Source organism: Prunus dulcis, chromosome 1, assembly GCF_902201215.1.
Source record: "Prunus dulcis chromosome 1, ALMONDv2, whole genome shotgun sequence".
Classification (NCBI taxonomy): Eukaryota; Viridiplantae; Streptophyta; class Magnoliopsida; order Rosales; family Rosaceae; genus Prunus; species Prunus dulcis.
The window spans coordinates 6,615,042-6,632,872 of record NC_047650.1 but is presented as its reverse complement, the minus strand read 5'-3'; the positions used below and the strand labels follow the sequence as shown (position 1 = coordinate 6,632,872).

Sequence of the window (17,831 nt, the reverse complement as noted above, 5' to 3'; positions counted from 1 at the left end):
GTGTAGAATTGTAAATAGAATTTTTTGAAGGCATTGCAGTGCGGCTATACTTGTTGAATATATTATGTTTTAATTAATTTTATTTATTTAGTTATTTCATAAAAATTACTTAATAAAAATTAGTTAATTATATTTAATGATCTTAAATAAATTTATGCAATTGAAAATTATTTTAAAAATAGTTCCGATGATTTAAAAATTCTAGAAAATTATTTTAGTATTCTAAAAATGGAATTTTAGTCTTCATACCAAAAATCCAAGTCTCGAACCAAAAACCATAACTTTTAAACTTATTCGAACTTGTTCCAAAACTATTTGCAAGCCTCGACCCCTAATTGTAAACCTACTATAGGACACTTAGGACTCGATTAGGGTTGGAAAATCACTTAACTCGACATAGGGCTTTACGATTTAGGTTTCGCTCTCAATCTTGGGTAAGTATGATGTAACCTAACCTAACCTAGACATGTCTTGGCGAATTTTTGTTGGGATAGAAAAGATGGAACTTGGGCTCTAGGGAAATTTAATTAAGAGACCCAAATGAAAATAAGTAATTTATTTTTTCGTTTTGCACAGCAGAATTAAATCAGTAACATATTTAAATATTCACTAAAGAAATGATAATTAATATATAATTACTAATTAAAGTAATTCAAAGAGATTAAGATATTACTTAATTACATATATTAAATTAAAGAAGTTGGCCAAAAAAACAAAAGTAAAGAAACAAATTTTATATTTTTAATTTTTTTTAAAAAAAACCTCTCCCGATGAAATTTTCTTCGGCACATATCTATCATGGCGAAGTTTGCCGTATTAGACCTCTCTTGACAAAATTATGTCTAATCCGACAAATATTTGCTAGCATAGACCTGTGCCGACAAAACTTCGTCGGAAGAAATTTTTCTTAGTTTGGTATAGCCGGGCGGCTATGCTTTAAAATATTCTTTTTTGGGTATTGCCGTTCTGCTATACTGTTAAGATATTATATTTTTAGAGTATAGCCGTACGGCTATACTTAAAAATATTCTATTTTGGTGTATAGCCGTGCGGTTATACTGTTAAAATATTATATTTAAGGAGTATAGCCACACGACAATACTATTTAAAGGTATAGAATAGTAAATATAATATTTTGAAGGTATAGCCGTACGACTATACTCGTTGACTATTTAATCTTATCCTGAATCTAATACGGTGTACTAAACATACTCTAAAGATATTATCTTAAGGACTAAATTAGGGAATTGACTTTAAAATGTGTAATTGATAAAGCATGACAAGTGAAGTAGCTTTGAAGATCAATTGCGATGGGGCTTGGTTGGTGGCAACAAGGCTGGGATCTAGCGCACATAATTGATATCGGAAGAAAATATATTTGGATATAATATTCGTATTATACATGCATATATATATATATATATTTCTAATTTTCATACTCATCTTAAAGACATGAAAAAATACAAGTTTTTTTTCTTCGTATAATACATGTAATATATGCATATGTATGTGGTCTTTATATTTAATACACATTTTTTATACAATTTTTTTAATAATACAGCCAAAATACACACAGTGTACATATATTTTTCACATATTATTAAATAGGAAAAAAATTAAAATATTTAAATAAATAATATGAAAATTTTATATAATGGCGAATTTTTCAAAGTATTTTAAAATTTTTTTTTTACCAAATAATACACGTATGCTGCGCGACCAAGAAAAATACCAAATAGAAAAAGGGAAAAGAAAAAAAGGAAGCGTTTCCATTAAAACAGAAAATAAACAGAAGAAACAGAAGAAACGTTTCCTCCCTGGCTATTCCAAGTTGCAACAACTCACTCTTGCCGCCCAAACTCACTCTCTCTCTCTCTCTCTCTCTCTCTCGTTACGGTTCTTCTTTGAGCTGCGCTTCAATGGCTGTCAATAAAGTAAACCCCCTTACCATTCAACTTCTCTTTCTTTATTTAACTTCCTGCGACTTTGTTGCTCTCTTCTATGTTCTTGAAATTTCATTTCCATAGATTGCATTCTGAATTCCAACTTTGTTGCTTCTTTTGTCTTCTCTTTACGTGCTTAGAAATTGTAAGAACACCTAAAAACTTTCGATCTTGTATTCAATTTCAACTCCCTTTCTGCAAGATTCTTGAATTTATTTCATCTCTGACGATTTCCAAGCAGACGGTTTATTGCCTCCATTATTTACAAGCTTTGATTTATAACCTAATTTGCCCCTCATATCTCATATCTGTGCTTAGAATGTTTTCGTTGCCTTTCTCTTCTTTGGAGCACTTTTCCTCAATAAGCTTCATATCTCATATCTGTGTAGGGTTTAAGTTTTGATATAGACACACAGCTATACACAACGTTATATATGCTCAAGAAACAAATGATCTTTGTGTTCTTGACTGTCTTTTATTGGTGGGTTTCTCCTTACTGTTTTTTTATTGGCATGTGCTTTACCACATTATATGTAAAAGTCGTGAAATTTGTGCATTGCTCTCTAGTTAGGATTAAAAACTCTGACTCTTCTGTTTTCTTAAATTTCTTTAATCAGTTCTTTTTTTAGTCATTTCTACAAGATTCCTATAAATCCCGTCTCATCATTGAACTGCTTGTATGCATAATGTGTAAACAAATGGAACCTAATTATTTATGTGGGACAGAGAAACATTATTAAGTAGTATTTGAATCCCCTCCTGTGTTACTCAACTAATATTAGTGTGCCTGTGTGCGCTTTGTTGTGGGTTTTTTTCCCTTCATTATCTATGGAAAAATTGTTTTTTATGCTTTATTTGTAAATCGCAGCCATTATCATCTCATGATGCCATGGAGTTGGATAAGGACTGCTCAATTGTGCTTGAACTATCTGAAAGTGACCCCCTTTTTGATAAAAAGAAGGTGAGAAAGCAATAAATATGAGATTTTTTGTTTGTTTTATATGAAATATGTTGTTTAAAGGATTTCATATGAAGTCTAAATGATAGTAGTAAAGGAAATGTGAGAGTGGAATGGTATGCAGTATGTACAGTGGAGAAACTGAGCAATCACCCCCTTTTGTCAATGAGCTTCTGATACTCTTAGATTCAATGGCTTATATGTGAGCTGTTGGACGCGTGCTGTTAACTAAAGTAAGAAAGGCCAAACTAATTACTGTATGAATTTCATGTTAGATTCTTGTTAATTAGGCAGTTTAACTAAAATAAAGTGAAAACTACCTGGGGAACAACTGTCAATACTTCCATTTACTACGTGTACAAGATTTGTACATGCTGCTAGTTTTTCTAGTTACTGTAGATTGTATTATTCTTAAATAACAATTAATTTCTGGTGATTGGCATATTCTTCTGAATTAGTTGAGTTGTTTCTACTATCATTCTTTTAATTTTTTTTTTTTCTTCTCATCTTCTGGCAGAAATTGCTACAAGATATGGGATTTAGTACCAAGGAAGAAATACATGTTAAAAGGTCTTCAGATCCTAATTGGATCAGTACCTCCTTGAAAGTAATGCTTCAGATCGAAAGAATCATAAACTCAGATGAGGTAAGTTCATGTTAAGGATTTATTGTAGAACTAGAACAAAGCCAAATTCACAATATTCTGAAAAATGAGGCCTTTCCTACCTAATGAATCCCTCTTTAGATACTTCAAAACTCATAATTCTGAGAACTTATTGGACTGTTTAGGCACAAAAGGGGAGACAAATGGCTTTAGAGTTGCCTGATAGTACCTTGATTGCACTGTATAATTAGCAGACTAATGATGAAATAATGGGTTCAATCGGTGCAGACAGAGCTTTATTTTGCTGGAGATGAACCAATGGATATGTATGGCCCCAGAAATGAGCTAGAGGCTCTCAATTCAATCCTTCAGCTTGTTGAAAGCTCACTATCTAGTGCTTGTCTAATGCAAAAGAATGTCCTGCAAGAATTCCGCGATGCTATTGTTGATATGATGAGTCAGTCTGGGAACAAGAACATTTTGGAGACTACAATTGTAGAAGGCTACAACTCTGATAAAGAAATAAAATTGTTACAATGGGGTGAAAACAATGGTGTCAAGACAAGGTTGGAGATAGCTTGTAAGTCTTATCTCTTCACTGCTATGATTACTGCTGTTGTAACTTGTTTATTCTTTCCCTCTTTTGATGGGGTTTCCTGAGAAAAGAAAAGAAGAAACCTAACCATGTACAATAGAAGGAAACTAGTGTGTAGTGTGTACTATATCATGTCTTTTGTGCCTCATTCATCATAATAGATGTCGAAGGGGCTGGCAGAGGAGCCATAGCTACAGAGGATCTGAAAGTTGGAGATACTGCTTTGGAGATCCCGACATCTTTAATAATTGTTGAGGAGCTTGTGCAAGCTGATATGGTATGTTTATCACGTGAAAACCCTTTTCAATACTTTTAACTTTCCTATAAGTATTACCTCTGTGTTTAGTCAAGAAGTTTCTAAAAATATATGTGCAGAAACAGAAAATCAAAGTGAACCAACATAGACTCCATATCTAGCAAGGGGCTGAGTTGCTCCAAGATGAAAGTGAAAGAATTTCATGAACTTGTCCTTCTTCATGTTCACAAGTTGGATGTAGAAACAATTGATGAATGATGATCAATTGTTATGAACATCTGTTTATCTGCTATATGTGGAGTTTGAGGTGTCATTCTACTAAACGTCAATGGTAATTTACCTAGCTATATGGAGTTACCAATTGAACCACAAGCAAAAACCGGACTTTATTCCAGTGTGTTCCACATGATGTAATCATAAATAAACTTCTCTCCACTATGTCTTGATGTATAATCATGTTGGATCTCTCCATTAGTGATGCATCTGTGCTTTTTTTCTTGTTCTTTCTGAGGTGGTATAAGCATGGACCAACAGCTAAAGTAGGTTTTAGGTCTGTATCTTTCATATGCATATAGTCTGTTGGCTCAAATAAATATTGCGTGGATTATTAAATGCATAGTCTGTGAACAAGAAAAGTGGCCCAATATATTACTTTTTTTTCCTTTACTGCAGTATCATGCATAGAGAAGTTTGAAGGCATTTCCTCTGAGACGATGTTGTTGTTGTGGAGCATGAAGGAGAGGCATAATGGTGATTCACAATTCAAGATCTACTTTGACACACTGCCAGAAGAATTTCATACTGGTACATGCTTTGCCAATGAAATTTCTATTTTAATTTTGTGCAACTGCAAAGTTCCTTTTATGTGAAATTACATTTTGGATTTTAGTTTTCTTTTTTAAGAATTTAATCTTTCTTTGGTAGATAGTAATAGTTTGATGTAAGTCAAATATAGAATTTATACATTTGTGTAAAGTTTATTTTTAAGCTGCTCAAGGTTTAGTATATCAGGTAATGATAAAATCAAGATACAAAAACAAAATTCAGATAAAATTATATGTAACTCAAAAAAATAATTACCTACGGGAATGAGAAAATATTATATTAATTACCTTTTTTATTTAATACTTTCAGAAATTTAAGTGTGAGGCAAGATAGTAACTCGCATCTAATTTTTGTGCAAGATTTTAATTTTTAATTTTTAATAAATGCAAGTTGAATAATTGGTATTGTTTTACTTTATCTCAATACATACTATGATTTTCTCTGTGTTCACTTTTGTTATAGTTTTTCTTCATGGGGAGTAAAACTATTTAGATATGCTGGAAGAATTAGGCAAATGATTTTATCAAGTACAAGAAACATCTGGGGATATCAAACTTACTCTAGACCCCAGGGAAGTTTATGGTTGTGCTTTGTTATATGTCAGTTTTTTTCTGCTAATTTAAATGTGAAGACGTACCTCTTCTCCTGTTGTTGCTGCCAATTGTAAAATATACGAAAAACCTTTGCTGTCTGCAAGTTAGTTACACTACGCTAAGGTGACAATCATTCCTTTTGCCATGGGTTATTACTAAACATTTTTTGTAGATGATGAAAAAAAAAAAAGACGCTACAAAGAATGATTGTACGTTTATGGATAGTGTTTCATAAAACTCCAAAATTCTCATTCTCACATTTGCATCTTAAAAACTATGAACTAAGATGGACTTGCTATAAAGGTGTATAGGGAACAGTGTTGGTTTTTCTTGGAAGTTTGAACACCTCTTAGGAAGCAGGAAATAATGGTACCTAGAACGTTAATAACGTCAAGTCCAAAGCAACTAATGTGTAACCGACTTTTCCCTGCTATGGGTTTAAAACAACCATGATAAGTATACATTGGAAAATTTGGTGGGAGGGATGAAGTTATTTGCAGAAATCAAGAAGTGGATGAAGTTATTTCGTGTTAGATTATATAAAATAAGCATGTGTATTTGGAATGGATTTGTCAAATTTGATATGATTACACTGATTTATTTGTTTTCATTTATCTCTTCCTTTCTTTCTTAATATTCCTTCCTCAATATGTTGCAGGGTTGAGTTTTGGAATTGATGCGATGATGGTTTTGGATGGAACCTTGCTGTTGGATGAGATTACGGCAGCCAAAGAGGTTATTAGCCTTTCCAATAGTCTTATTAAATTAATTTGTTTGGCATTTATGCTCTCTTTCTTTCAGTTATAAAGAGAATATCAACATTGTTAGATGATTCTGTGAGAATGTGAAGGTAAAGAGTCCCACATTGGAAAGTTGAGAAACCTAGCAAGAGCTTATAAGGAGTTGGGTTACTCCCCCCATTGCCAATTGGTTTTGGGGTGGAACCTCAACTTCCTTCATGGTATCAGAGCCAGGTTAGCCCACGTGTGAAAGCCCAACCGCCACACGTGCTCCACGTCACCCAATATGTGTTGTCCACGTGTTAGGCTTGAAAATTCGCCACACGTGCGGGGGCGTGTGAGAATGTAAAGGTAAAGAGTCCCACATTGGAAAGTTGAGAAACCTAGTAAGGGCTTATAAGGAGTTGGGTTACTCCCCCCATTGCCAATTGGTTTTGGGGTGGAACCTCAACTTCCTTCATGGTATCAGAGCCGGGTTAGCACACGTATGAAAGCCCAACGGCCACACGTGCTCCACGTCACCCAATATGTGTTGTCCACGTGTTAGGCTTGAAAATTTGCCACACGTGCGGGGGCGTGTGAGAATGTGAAGGTAAAGAGTCCCACATTGGAAAGTTGAGAAACCTAGCAAGGGCTTATAAGGAGTTGGGTTACTCCCCCCATTGCCAATTGGTTTTCGGGTGGAACCTCAACTTTCTTCAGATTCATCCATACAGAGGTGGCAATTTGGTTTGTGTCATCCTGCCCCTATAAGAATGGGTTTAGGCATTCCTAAGTAGGCTTGAGGGAGAAATAGGGAAGAGATTACATTGCCAAGTGCCAAGGCAAGCTCAGGGTGAGGAATTATAGGTGCTCCATTCAGTTCTGTCCAACAAAAATCACCTGATTTAGCATACAGTTTTAGTAGTCCTTCTTCATAATCTATCTGAGTTCCCTCAAAGGTCCTGCACTCTGCAGTGATCACACTCCTAGTCTACTCTTCTTCTCTAAAATTGTTTGCATCTTGGGGAATATTGAAGTTCACATTCTTGTCTAATAGTGTTGCTTGTTTGCTGTCTTTCCCATTTATAAAAGTAGAATTTGATTATTTGTACCTGGTCTTGAGTTATTCTATATGTTGCCTTTTCAAGTTATCTTTAATAGAGAATGCTGCCCAATAACAAATCTACTATGAGAACAAGGTCTGACCCAACCTGAATGAGTTAGTAAATACAGGAAGAACATGGAGATGCCCAAATCAATTATGGAGCCTCCAGCGAATACCTTTCCAATTGCCATTGAAATATTTGATCTCTCACTTTCGTATAAACTAAGAATGGAATGTCGTATTTGCATCCCGTTTCTTCCCTTTTTTTAAAGTTTCTGATAGGATTTCATCATAGAACTTTCTCATACCTATATATATATAAGGAAAAGCTTACCAGTAATTAAAAATTAAGCATCTAAGTCCTTTTCTTGTCACAGCATTTGCGTGCTCAATATGATGATCTCTTCCCTGCACTGTGCAAAGATCATCCTGATATCTTTCCACCAGAGCTTTACACATGGGAACTATTCTTGTGGGCATGTGAACTGTGGTACTCAAATAGCATGAAAATCAAGTTCCCTGATGGAAAGCAGAGGACATGCTTGATTCCCATTGCTGGCTTCTTGAACCATTCGGTATGTCACCCTTTCTTTATGCCCCAACATTTTATGTCCTGATTGTTGAGATAAACTAAAAGTTTAAAATATACTGAGAATTTCTTCCAACAACTTATCATAACCATCTTCTGAGTGTACTTTTGTGAATTGGTTGCCAGATTCCAAAACAGTTTCTTTATATTGTAGAAACTAAGAGGTTACAAGGACAAGAATGACCTGACCTTGTGTTATCTACTTTCTGGACAGTCAGTTTTGGGTTTAATTAAGATGTGTTTGTAATGGTTCATGTCATTGAAAAAAAAAACACTTTAGTTGTTCATATCAATGTGATATCCCGTGGTCATGTTTTTGCTTTATTCCTTATCACAGCTAGACCCCCATGTAGTGCACTATGGCAGAGTAGATTCTGCAACAAATACCTTGAAATTCCGTCTATCAAGACCATGCAATGCAGGGCAAGAATGCTGTCTTAGTTATGGAAACTTCTCTAGTTCTCATCTAATTACCTTCTATGGCTTTGTACCTCAAGGTGACAACCTATATGATGTCATTCCTCTAGGTGAGTTTTATTGCTCTATCTCACTCATGGATATTTTTTACAATTGATCAAGCAGTACCAAACGTGACATAGTCCTGATATATCTTCAACATGCCATTGTATTGTTGTTGAAAAATTGTCGAGGACTTGTGCTCTCAAATATTAACTAGTAACATTCCCAAGCAGATATTGATGCTGCCCAAGATGATTTTACTGAAGGCAGCTCCATATCAAACTGGACCACTCACATGGTGCGGGCTACTTGGTTATCACATAACTGCAATATTTTCTATTACGGCCTGCCTTCCCCATTCTTGGACAGCCTAAGGAGAGCTCGGAGCCCCATGCCGCATACTAAGGACCTAGTAATTTTCTATGCTTATTTATGTTATAGTGGTTGACATCATCTTCATCTTCTTTTGAATCTTTTTCATTAGGAAATGGCATTTATTATTGTGTATGATCTATTCTAATGAATTGCTATTATTACTTTCACATTACTCTTGTGTGTTAAGAACAAAAAAAATATTTGTCAGATTTGCATTTTCTCTCCAATATTAAGGAGAGCTCGGAGCCCCATGCCGCATACTAAGGACCTAGTAATTTTCTATGCTTATTTATGTTATAGTGGTTGACATCATCTTCATCTTCTTTTGAATCTTTTTCATTAGGAAATGGCATTTATTATTGTGTATGATCTATTCTAATGAATTGCTATTATTACTTTCACATTACTCTTGTGTGTTAAGAACAAAAAAAATATTTGTCAGATTTGCATTTTCTTTCCAATATTGTTTAGCTTTAGTTTGAAATTTCTTTCTTGATTCGGTTTTTATGTCGGTTCAATATTCTCATATATGAACTTCCAATTCTTTATTTCACAGCTGCCGGAAAATTTGAAGAATGAAATTGAAATTCTTGAAGATCTTCGCGCCATCTGTGATGACATGATGGATAATCTTGGTGATGCAGACCTTGATGACAGGTAAAGTCTCCTAACACTTTATCACATAATCTGTGAATCTGTGATTGATTGAAGCAGCCGAAACTTTCCTTTGGAAATGAGAATGTGTATCTTTTTTTTGGTTGTTGCAGAAAAAACACTAATTGGGATGTAAAGCTGGCAATCAAGTTCAAAGATATACAAAGAAGTATTGTCTCTTCAGTTTTAACTTCATGTTATTGTGGCCTGAAACTGGTGAAAGATGAATTGTCTAAATGCCTGGCTGAGGACACTCCTGTCTCAAAGCAGATTTAAGTTTACAAATAAGAAAGCTTTTTAGTGTACAACTTTGATAGGGCACAATTCTGTTTTAGTAGAGAATATACCAAACCAAACTAGTGATCAAATTTAGGCCACAAGGTTAATGATCTGTCAATATGAGCTGACAAATTGACAGAATTTTGTTTGTCCTTATTGTATGACATGAGCTGCTTGAGCATAGAATATTACTTTGGTAAAGCAATTATGCTTGTCATTGTGCTGTTTTTTTTATAATATCCCTACCTCAACTAAATCTATATTTTGTGATTTTTCTTTCTGGTGGGGAGGAGGTGGGGGTTGAGAAGAAGAATCATTAAGGGCCAAAAATGAAAGAAAACAAAGGCATGGACATTGCCTTTTTTATGTGGTCAGTGTATTCTTGTCAATTTTAGATTATTGTAGGAGGGCAAAAGTATACTTTTTGGAATGAGATAAGGATGCCAACGTTTGACTCAGAGCCTTCCATTAATTTACAACTTCGTTTTTTTTATAAGGTTTTGATTGATTGTAGCCAAAGAATTATATATTTTCGTAATATACACAAAATTTAATTTAATTAATTTTCGTAAAGGCTCTCTAAGAATCCCGTATTTTACTACATGGGGAATGATTTTTCCTCAAATTCATTCTGTTAATCAAATGGGCCCTAAAGAGATATAATTTTTTTTGTTATTGTAGAATCCCCCAAGTTCTGATATGCTCATAGTCTCCCACCAAATTATGTATACGATGCAATGAGTTAAATGGCTCTTATTAGCCTCCACAAATTTGAGGGACTTAATTTCGATTAATTGAGAAAAGGGAATCGAACTTGAGGCTTTTTTTTCTTTCTTTTAAATATAAATGGGACGTGTTCAAATATTCCTTCATATTATGACTAATTCGCTTGTGCCAACAGAAGGGCCCACTCAAGCCATTCAAGATTATATTCCACATGCAACTCGTTTCGCGTTAACGTTAGTTTTGTTACTAAAGTAATATTAATTATAAATATAATTAAGGCAGATATTTTGTCAAAACAAAAGAAAAGAGAAGTTTGAAGGAAATGGTAGTTAAAGTGGTGGTTAAGGAGGTTGTGATTTGTGAGTTGAATAAGAAGGATATGATTATGATGTTTACGTGTTTCCTTTCCAATGATCAATTCATTACATCATGATGATTTTTCTCATAAAAATGATTTTTCTAACCATCATTCTTGGGCTCATTGAAAAGTGATTCTAGGAATACCAAAATCACTTATGGGAGAAGCACTCCACACGTACTTCTTCATATAATCACTTAAAGTGATTCTAGGGGAGAAGCACAAGCACCTTCCATATACTTCTCCTTAAAATCACTTAAAGTGATTCTCCATAGAATTAATTATTGCCTTATCCAAAATTACTTTCAAAACAGCTATTAATCAACTGATTTTTCCTTCACTTGATTGAAAGATATTTCAAAAGCGAATATTATAAATACTTATTTTGTAGTTGTTCTATTTGACTTTTAAGAAGGAGGCCCTCATTATAAAAAGAAAAAGAAAAAAAAAGGAAGGCCCTCATTATATAATTCTAACCTTTTTTTTTTGTTTTTTTGTTTTTTGTATAGGGTAAAACAACACTTGATTTCGTCTCTTGTTGGAATTTTTAACCAAAAGAATGTTAACAAAACAAAAATAATAGGAGTGAGACGAACTTGGGCTTTTGGATATAGGGAAAAGGTTATGGTTCAACTCAGCACTAATTACAATCCAACTGTGGAGGTGATCACTTGTAGGAACTTCAACGGAGAGATAAGTAATGAACAAAACAACTCATGTAAATGATATTAATTTTCATGGATTGTGTTAAAAATACTCCTTTGAGAGATTCAAAGCTAGCATCTCAAGTGCATGATTAATTGCTCTTGAACGTTTGAACTTGTGGTGGTGCTTTTCAAAGGAGTAAAAGGCTATAAAAAAAATCAAAACATTCGTCTAAATGTTGATGACATAATTGACATGGATGACGTGGCACAATGTGACTCATTACCCATTTTGTTGTTGATGCCTAAGCTGGCAAAAGGTCCCATCCCAATAAGAAAACATACATTGGCTGTAGCCAAGTGGGCAGCCCACCACCCCTTCTTTTCTCATTTGTCCCAACCGCCGACGCCATCTTTTACTCTCTTCCCAACCTTTCTCCTCCGAGTCCAATAAAAACAACTTCTTCTTATGTTAACGAATAGACACTTCCTAGTCGTTGACCTAATGCCAATCTGTCAACGTGCCGAAACCTCAGTGGCTCCTCACTTCATATGTTTTCTAGGGTGCCGCACCTGATCACGGCTTTATCTCATAAAACTTATTTAATATTTTTAATTGTTAAAAAAATGGAAAAAAGAAAGAAAGAGGGAAAGAAACACACACAGATACAGAGGGAAAGAATGTGGTGAGAAAATAGAGAGAGAATAGGATTTGCTTTTACGTCTCCTTCTCTATCTCTGTCTGAGTTAGCCCTCTCTCTTCTTCCTTTCTCTTCCTTCTTTGCTTGGGAGAAGCAAAGAAGAGAAGAGACGAGAGGAGACAACCGAGAAACAGAAACCCACCTACCCCAGCAAGAAATACGTTTTATTTGAAATTTTTTGGAAGCTTTGTACCGGAAAATTATTTTTAGAGCTTTTCTGCTGGCTTTAAGGGTTGGACTGGAATTGGGTTTGGTTGCTTTTGATTGATTGTGGGTTTTCGGTGTTGGTCAAGATGATGGTGGCAAGCAGTTTTGATCTTTGGAAAAAAGATGTCTTCTTTCCTGCAGCTGAGGAGGTTCAAGAATCAGCTGATATGTACGTTTCCTTTTGCTTTTCGTTGGTTTTGATCATGTGGGTTTCAGTTGCTTTAATTGGTTTCTGCGTATATGTGGACTTTGTTGTTGGAATTTGGAGATGGGTGTGTTGAATTGTGTTTTTATGAGATTTTCTGAAGTGAAAATGGATTGTATTGGGTTATATCTTTCATAGTGCTTTTAAGATGTGTAATTTGTTGGATATTTTTCAATTATGTGGTTGTGCTGCTGGTTTTGAGTTTCAATTCAATGGGGGATTTTGGGTTCTGGTATTTTAGGTTATATCTTTTTTTCTCTTCCTCTTTTTCTTCTTCTTAAAGTTTTGATGATGTGGGTGATGCTTATATTGGGCTCATTTTCAACTTCTGGATACATTTATGATAAATATGCTCTCATGGTGCTGTGTAAAAGATAATTTGTTTACAAATATACAAGGTTTTGCCGTTTTCTACCATATATTTAGAATTATGTGTGTTTTCAGTATAGCTTGTGTGTGGTGTAATTTAGTGGGTTAGTATGATTTTATCCTTTGTTTTGGATGATAAGAAAAAATTCCGCACTGTCTGGGAATGGGGAAAGATTAAATTTTTTATCCTAATCATTTGGCTCAAAAGATGGAAGGGACATGAACATATAGTGTTGGATGACTTCGTGAGCCAGTCATATTCGGTAATGGTAAGGCTTCTCTAGTTGCACTGTTAAGATGATGATAGACCACCCTATATCCCAGGAGTGGGCGAATGGAAGATGAAAAGCCACTTTCTTCCACTTCAAAAAAATTTGAGTTGTTACTGGACAGGTTGCCAGCTCCTTATGTTCAGCAATCAATGATCATAGGGATTAGGTCGTACTGTACTACTATTCTTTAAGTTTTTGCAAAGATTGAAGGGAGCTTATTCACATTTTCCACTCACTTGAAAAGTATAATTCGTTGGTATTTATCTCTGTCTAGAATGTTCAACTAATTCGGAACTCGAAATAATTTTTCCTTTTGCCGGCCCTTATTATTATTATTATTTTGTTGTTGTTGTGGTTTGTCAGAATGGAATCCACGTACAGGGCATGGGTTCGACAGAAGAGAGAAAGGTTAGCACCAGACAATTTGGATGAACTTTGTAGGGAGCTGCAAACCGCTTTAGGTACTGCCAAATGGCAGGTAGGTCTCTTGTATCTGATAAGCTGACTACTCTTTCCCGCCTGTTTATTCACTGTATAAAAATATTAATGGGAATTTGTGAGCCTACCCAATCTAGATAAGGTTTCCATCAGTATGATTTCTGGAAAGTCAAAGACTCTTCTCAGCTTTAACCATTGTTCAGTCTTTTGTTTCAAAGTTTCCTAAGATGGAGATATATGCTTTCTTAGTGGCACTATCCGTTCGCACTCAATTTCCTGATGTGGTTTCCCTTATTATTGATACTATCACCAATTAGAATTCAGAGAAAGTTTTGTCTGCAAGCAGTTTAGCCAATATTACAATTTTACTTACTGTAATTCTGTTGTGTTGAATGGTGAATCCTGGTTTAGTTGGAAGAGTTCGAGAAAGCAGTCAGGTTGAGCTATGGACAACGTGGTGATGATCATACAACAGCTAGACATAAACAATTTATTGCTGCCATTGAAAACCAAATTTCTCATGTTGAAACAGCACTAAGGGAATCATTTAGTGTGGAAGGAAAGCAACCCCTTCGATGGGTACACCTGGATGAAGAAGAATGTGATGATTTTGCTGCATTTCTGTCTGGGACACCACAAAGTTTGCTATGTGCCAAAAATGAATATGTAGAACTTGGACCTTCTGTGAAAAGCTCTGAGGAAAATGACCTTAGAAGAAAAGACGTGGACCTTAAATCTAATGCTGCCTGCAGCAGAGACATTTCTGATGAAATAAAGGGGGTTAAAGATGTTATTACTATATCTAAGGATCTAAATTTTGTCATGGAAGTAAAGGGGAAAGAAATTGCAGAAATGAGGGATGATATAATTTATGATGCAGATAGAACAACTAATACAAGGAAGGCATGCAGTTCACCAAATTATGGTGATTTGAGGATCATAATAGCTGATGAAGTTGAACACAGAAAAAAACTAATTCCGGGGTGCGAGGACACACCTAAAGAAAAAGGATCCAAACTTGTCTTCTGGAAGCAAAGGTGTGCGCAATTGCATCAGGCAACAGCAGCAGTTAATTTGTTCAACCAGGTCAGTTTGTTACATATTTGAAAGGAAGAATTGATTATAACATTTGATTAGAAGGTGATACATCTTACACATGCAAGGAGAAAGAAGAGAACAATCATGTATTTTTATACTCTATTTGTTCTCTCCCCTCTGCTTTCTTTCAGTTGATAGATTATTATCTTTTGTTAATTCCAAGCAAAACTTGTAAATTGTCTTATGCAGCTGTTTGGTCGGGTTGGTGCATCTCAGAAGCAATTACAAAGTCCACAGAAACAATGGCAAACACCACTACGCTTACATAATCGTTGTTCTGTTCAAGCTACGCTTGGTTTAATGCTCACTGTTTTCCTGCTTGGTAAGCTTGATTTGCTTGAACTTGAAGCATTTCAATCATCAAGAAGTCAATATACCGTATACTAAACTGAAAATGGTCAATACTTTCCAAACGGTTTTAATCAATTGCTTTAATTTATAACCATCTCAGGCAACATGATATATTAAAATGAGTTAGTAAAAGATATTAGCTATAGGCTCTGTCAGGAAACAGTTTTAGAGATGTTAGTAGAAGATATAAGCTATAGGCTCTGTCAGGAAACAGTTTTAGAGATTGTATTTCTTAATATGTATGTAACATAAACAGAAACAAGAATAGGAGTTTTCATATCAGACTTAGGTGATAATTTCATGTTTCAAATTTGTGCAATTTCTTTCCCCAAAAAGAATACATCCCTACGTTTCAAACAGATCTCATCCTTTGTAACTAAGATTCGATTGCAGCAGAACTCTTTGGGTATTTGTGTATCTGCTGGCAATATTTAGTAGGAAAGCCTTTTAACAGCCACTAGATTATTGTTTCTGGTCTAGTTTATGCAGACACATGATAAAATTTCATGACTTCTAGTGCCCATGTACATCATGTTGCTTCACTTGCTTCCAGCTTGTATACTGTCTTATCTCTGTTGTTTCCAGTGACATTATTGAATAATAGAGGATACGGGTTTACAAGTATTTAGACGTAATTATTTGAAAATGTTAGTACTTTTTTAAAAAAAATGAAAAAAGTGTTAGTACTTTTAGTTCTATAAAACTATGCTTATGAGGGTTCTCTTTTTGCAGTACCATTTGTATTTTATTCAAGCTGAGATAAAGTGGTAAATACACAGCATCTGATCCGGATGAAAACTTAAGGTATTTTTAATTGCTTTCACTCTCATATTTTATCTTATAAATTTTGAAAATTCTTAAAGTGTAATGAGGTTCAGAATTCAGTTGTATGTCAAAAAGAAAAAGAAAAAAAAGATTCCTTATTTCTCAGCAAAAGTCCTATCTTGGCCAAATTCTGGCAATAAGGTGGAAAGTTTATACAAAATGTGTAATATATCCTACATGCCTATTGTATGGCCTACAATTGTTCTAGATGGCATGCTCTTAACAAGCATGAATTTATTGGATGTGTCCTAGGGATGAGTTTATTTTATTTATTTATTTATTATTATTATTGTTATTATTATTTTAACTGTTAAGAGCTTCTATGAGGATTTTTTTCATTTTGAATGACAGACAATATGTTGAAATATGAATCACATCACATGATTATTCTCACAGCCCCATTGCAGTTGATAGTGGAAGTGTATTATTTGTAGGAGATTTGCTTCATTAGTTTGATAGTGTGTTTCCCTGTTGAAATGTATTCTCAGTCACATTGTCAAATTCTAAGATTTAAAATCCTGATGAATCTAGTGATGCTCACGTTGAGCTCTCGTCTGATCATCATTAGTTCCAAAGAGGAGGAAGTATTTCAACAAACCTCCCTTGCTTTGTGGAACAATACTTTCAACTGAATCAACTTCCAAACAACAATTTCTAATCTTTGTCCTGGGAACGTATTGGTCATCCTCAATTGAGTAAAGCAGAGAGTTTGAGTGCATTTATGAAGAGTTTTTCTGCCTTTGAAGGCAACAGTGTGTGGTGTGCCCCAAGTTAAACAACACCCTTATTCATGTGGATGCTTAACCTCCACCCCGTTTTGCCTTTGCAATTAAGTAACAATGTAAAATGATCTGCCCCGCGAATGTAGTCACATTTCTTCTCTAAACCCTAAAGAGGTCTCGTAATTCACATCCCTAATTCCACAGATGGTGTTACTAAACTAAAAACTTTAAAACAATAGCTCGAGCCTTTTGCTTTGCTGGAATGATATAACTCAAGTCATTTACAAAACATCTCAATGTTGTTTTTCTGTAGGTGTTGAAGCTGTTTCTACGGTGACAAGAGTCTGAAAAGTGAATGCTTGCGACTAACATCTCCTTGGTTGTTGTCAAGCCTATGGAATAGGCCAAGCTGCCTCTCTTGAGTACTGGGAGCGGAAAAGACGACGGGAATGGGGTAGCGGTCCTTTTAGATTTCCTGATTCCATTAAATTGTAAATGCATTCAGGTAGCTTCTGAAACATAAGAACATTTATAAGTGTAGACATTCCACAATCTCACTAAGCTTGAAACTTCGATTATGACATTATGGTATGATGCCAATGGTGGACATGGACTCAAAAATCCATGCCGAAGATGTTCTGCCCACCTTACTTGTAAAGTCCTCTTTTAGTGCAAGGAATGAGCACAAAAAATAATACAAATGCAGTGTTGTGTGATTCACGCGATTCATTTCCACCCGCATTTTGATGAGAGAGAGACTTAAAATGTGATCAACTTATGAAAGTACTTTGTAATTCAACTTTCGCATGGGAAGAACCCTCATGATATTCTGGGATTCATGTGGGAGCTTCTGTACTGAAAAACAGAAAACGAAGGGCTAGTAACTGAAATTGGGGTGGGCATGGTCGAGTTTGGTAGGTAGATTGGACGACGAATGACGAGTAACTCAGAGTTGGGG

General features: G+C 35.0%; 2 protein-coding genes across 2 annotated transcripts; both read left to right on the top strand.

Annotated features, from left to right (window-relative positions):
* Nucleotides 1–1,865: 1,865 nt before the first annotated feature.
* LOC117614357 lies at nt 1,866–10,174 on the top strand. The gene is made up of 12 exons (XM_034343141.1): nt 1,866–1,934; nt 2,812–2,904; nt 3,419–3,547; nt 3,794–4,085; nt 4,262–4,381; nt 5,029–5,160; nt 6,433–6,509; nt 7,979–8,176; nt 8,528–8,717; nt 8,883–9,061; nt 9,581–9,681; nt 9,792–10,174. Exons 1-12 carry the CDS (start codon nt 1,920–1,922, stop codon nt 9,952–9,954), a joined length of 1,689 nt encoding a protein of 562 aa, XP_034199032.1. The 5' UTR covers nt 1,866–1,919; the 3' UTR covers nt 9,955–10,174.
* A 2,150-nt stretch (nt 10,175–12,324) lies between these two features.
* LOC117635616 lies at nt 12,325–17,593 on the top strand. Its single transcript, XM_034369948.1, has 6 exons — nt 12,325–12,762; nt 13,803–13,917; nt 14,289–14,963; nt 15,165–15,297; nt 16,059–16,130; nt 17,187–17,593. Exons 1-5 carry the CDS (start codon nt 12,680–12,682, stop codon nt 16,082–16,084), a joined length of 1,032 nt encoding a protein of 343 aa, XP_034225839.1. The 5' UTR covers nt 12,325–12,679; the 3' UTR covers nt 16,085–16,130; nt 17,187–17,593.
* The last annotated feature ends 238 nt before the right edge of the window (nt 17,594–17,831 follow it).

What these genes read in the sequence shown, in the direction of transcription:
- LOC117614357 (XM_034343141.1), top strand. An exon ending in GAATCATAAACTCAGATGAG is followed by an intron (nt 3,548 to 3,793) that starts GTAAGTTCATGT and finishes CAATCGGTGCAG; the next exon opens with ACAGAGCTTTATTTTGCTGG. An exon ending in ATATGATGTCATTCCTCTAG is followed by an intron (nt 8,718 to 8,882) that starts GTGAGTTTTATT and finishes ATTCCCAAGCAG; the next exon opens with ATATTGATGCTGCCCAAGAT.
- LOC117635616 (XM_034369948.1), top strand. Translation starts at nt 12,680, where the DNA reads ATGATGGTGGCAAGCAGTTTTGATCTTTGGAAAAAAGATGTCTTCTTT. An exon ending in TAGGTACTGCCAAATGGCAG is followed by an intron (nt 13,918 to 14,288) that starts GTAGGTCTCTTG and finishes ATCCTGGTTTAG; the next exon opens with TTGGAAGAGTTCGAGAAAGC. An exon ending in GCTCACTGTTTTCCTGCTTG is followed by an intron (nt 15,298 to 16,058) that starts GTAAGCTTGATT and finishes CTCTTTTTGCAG; the next exon opens with TACCATTTGTATTTTATTCA.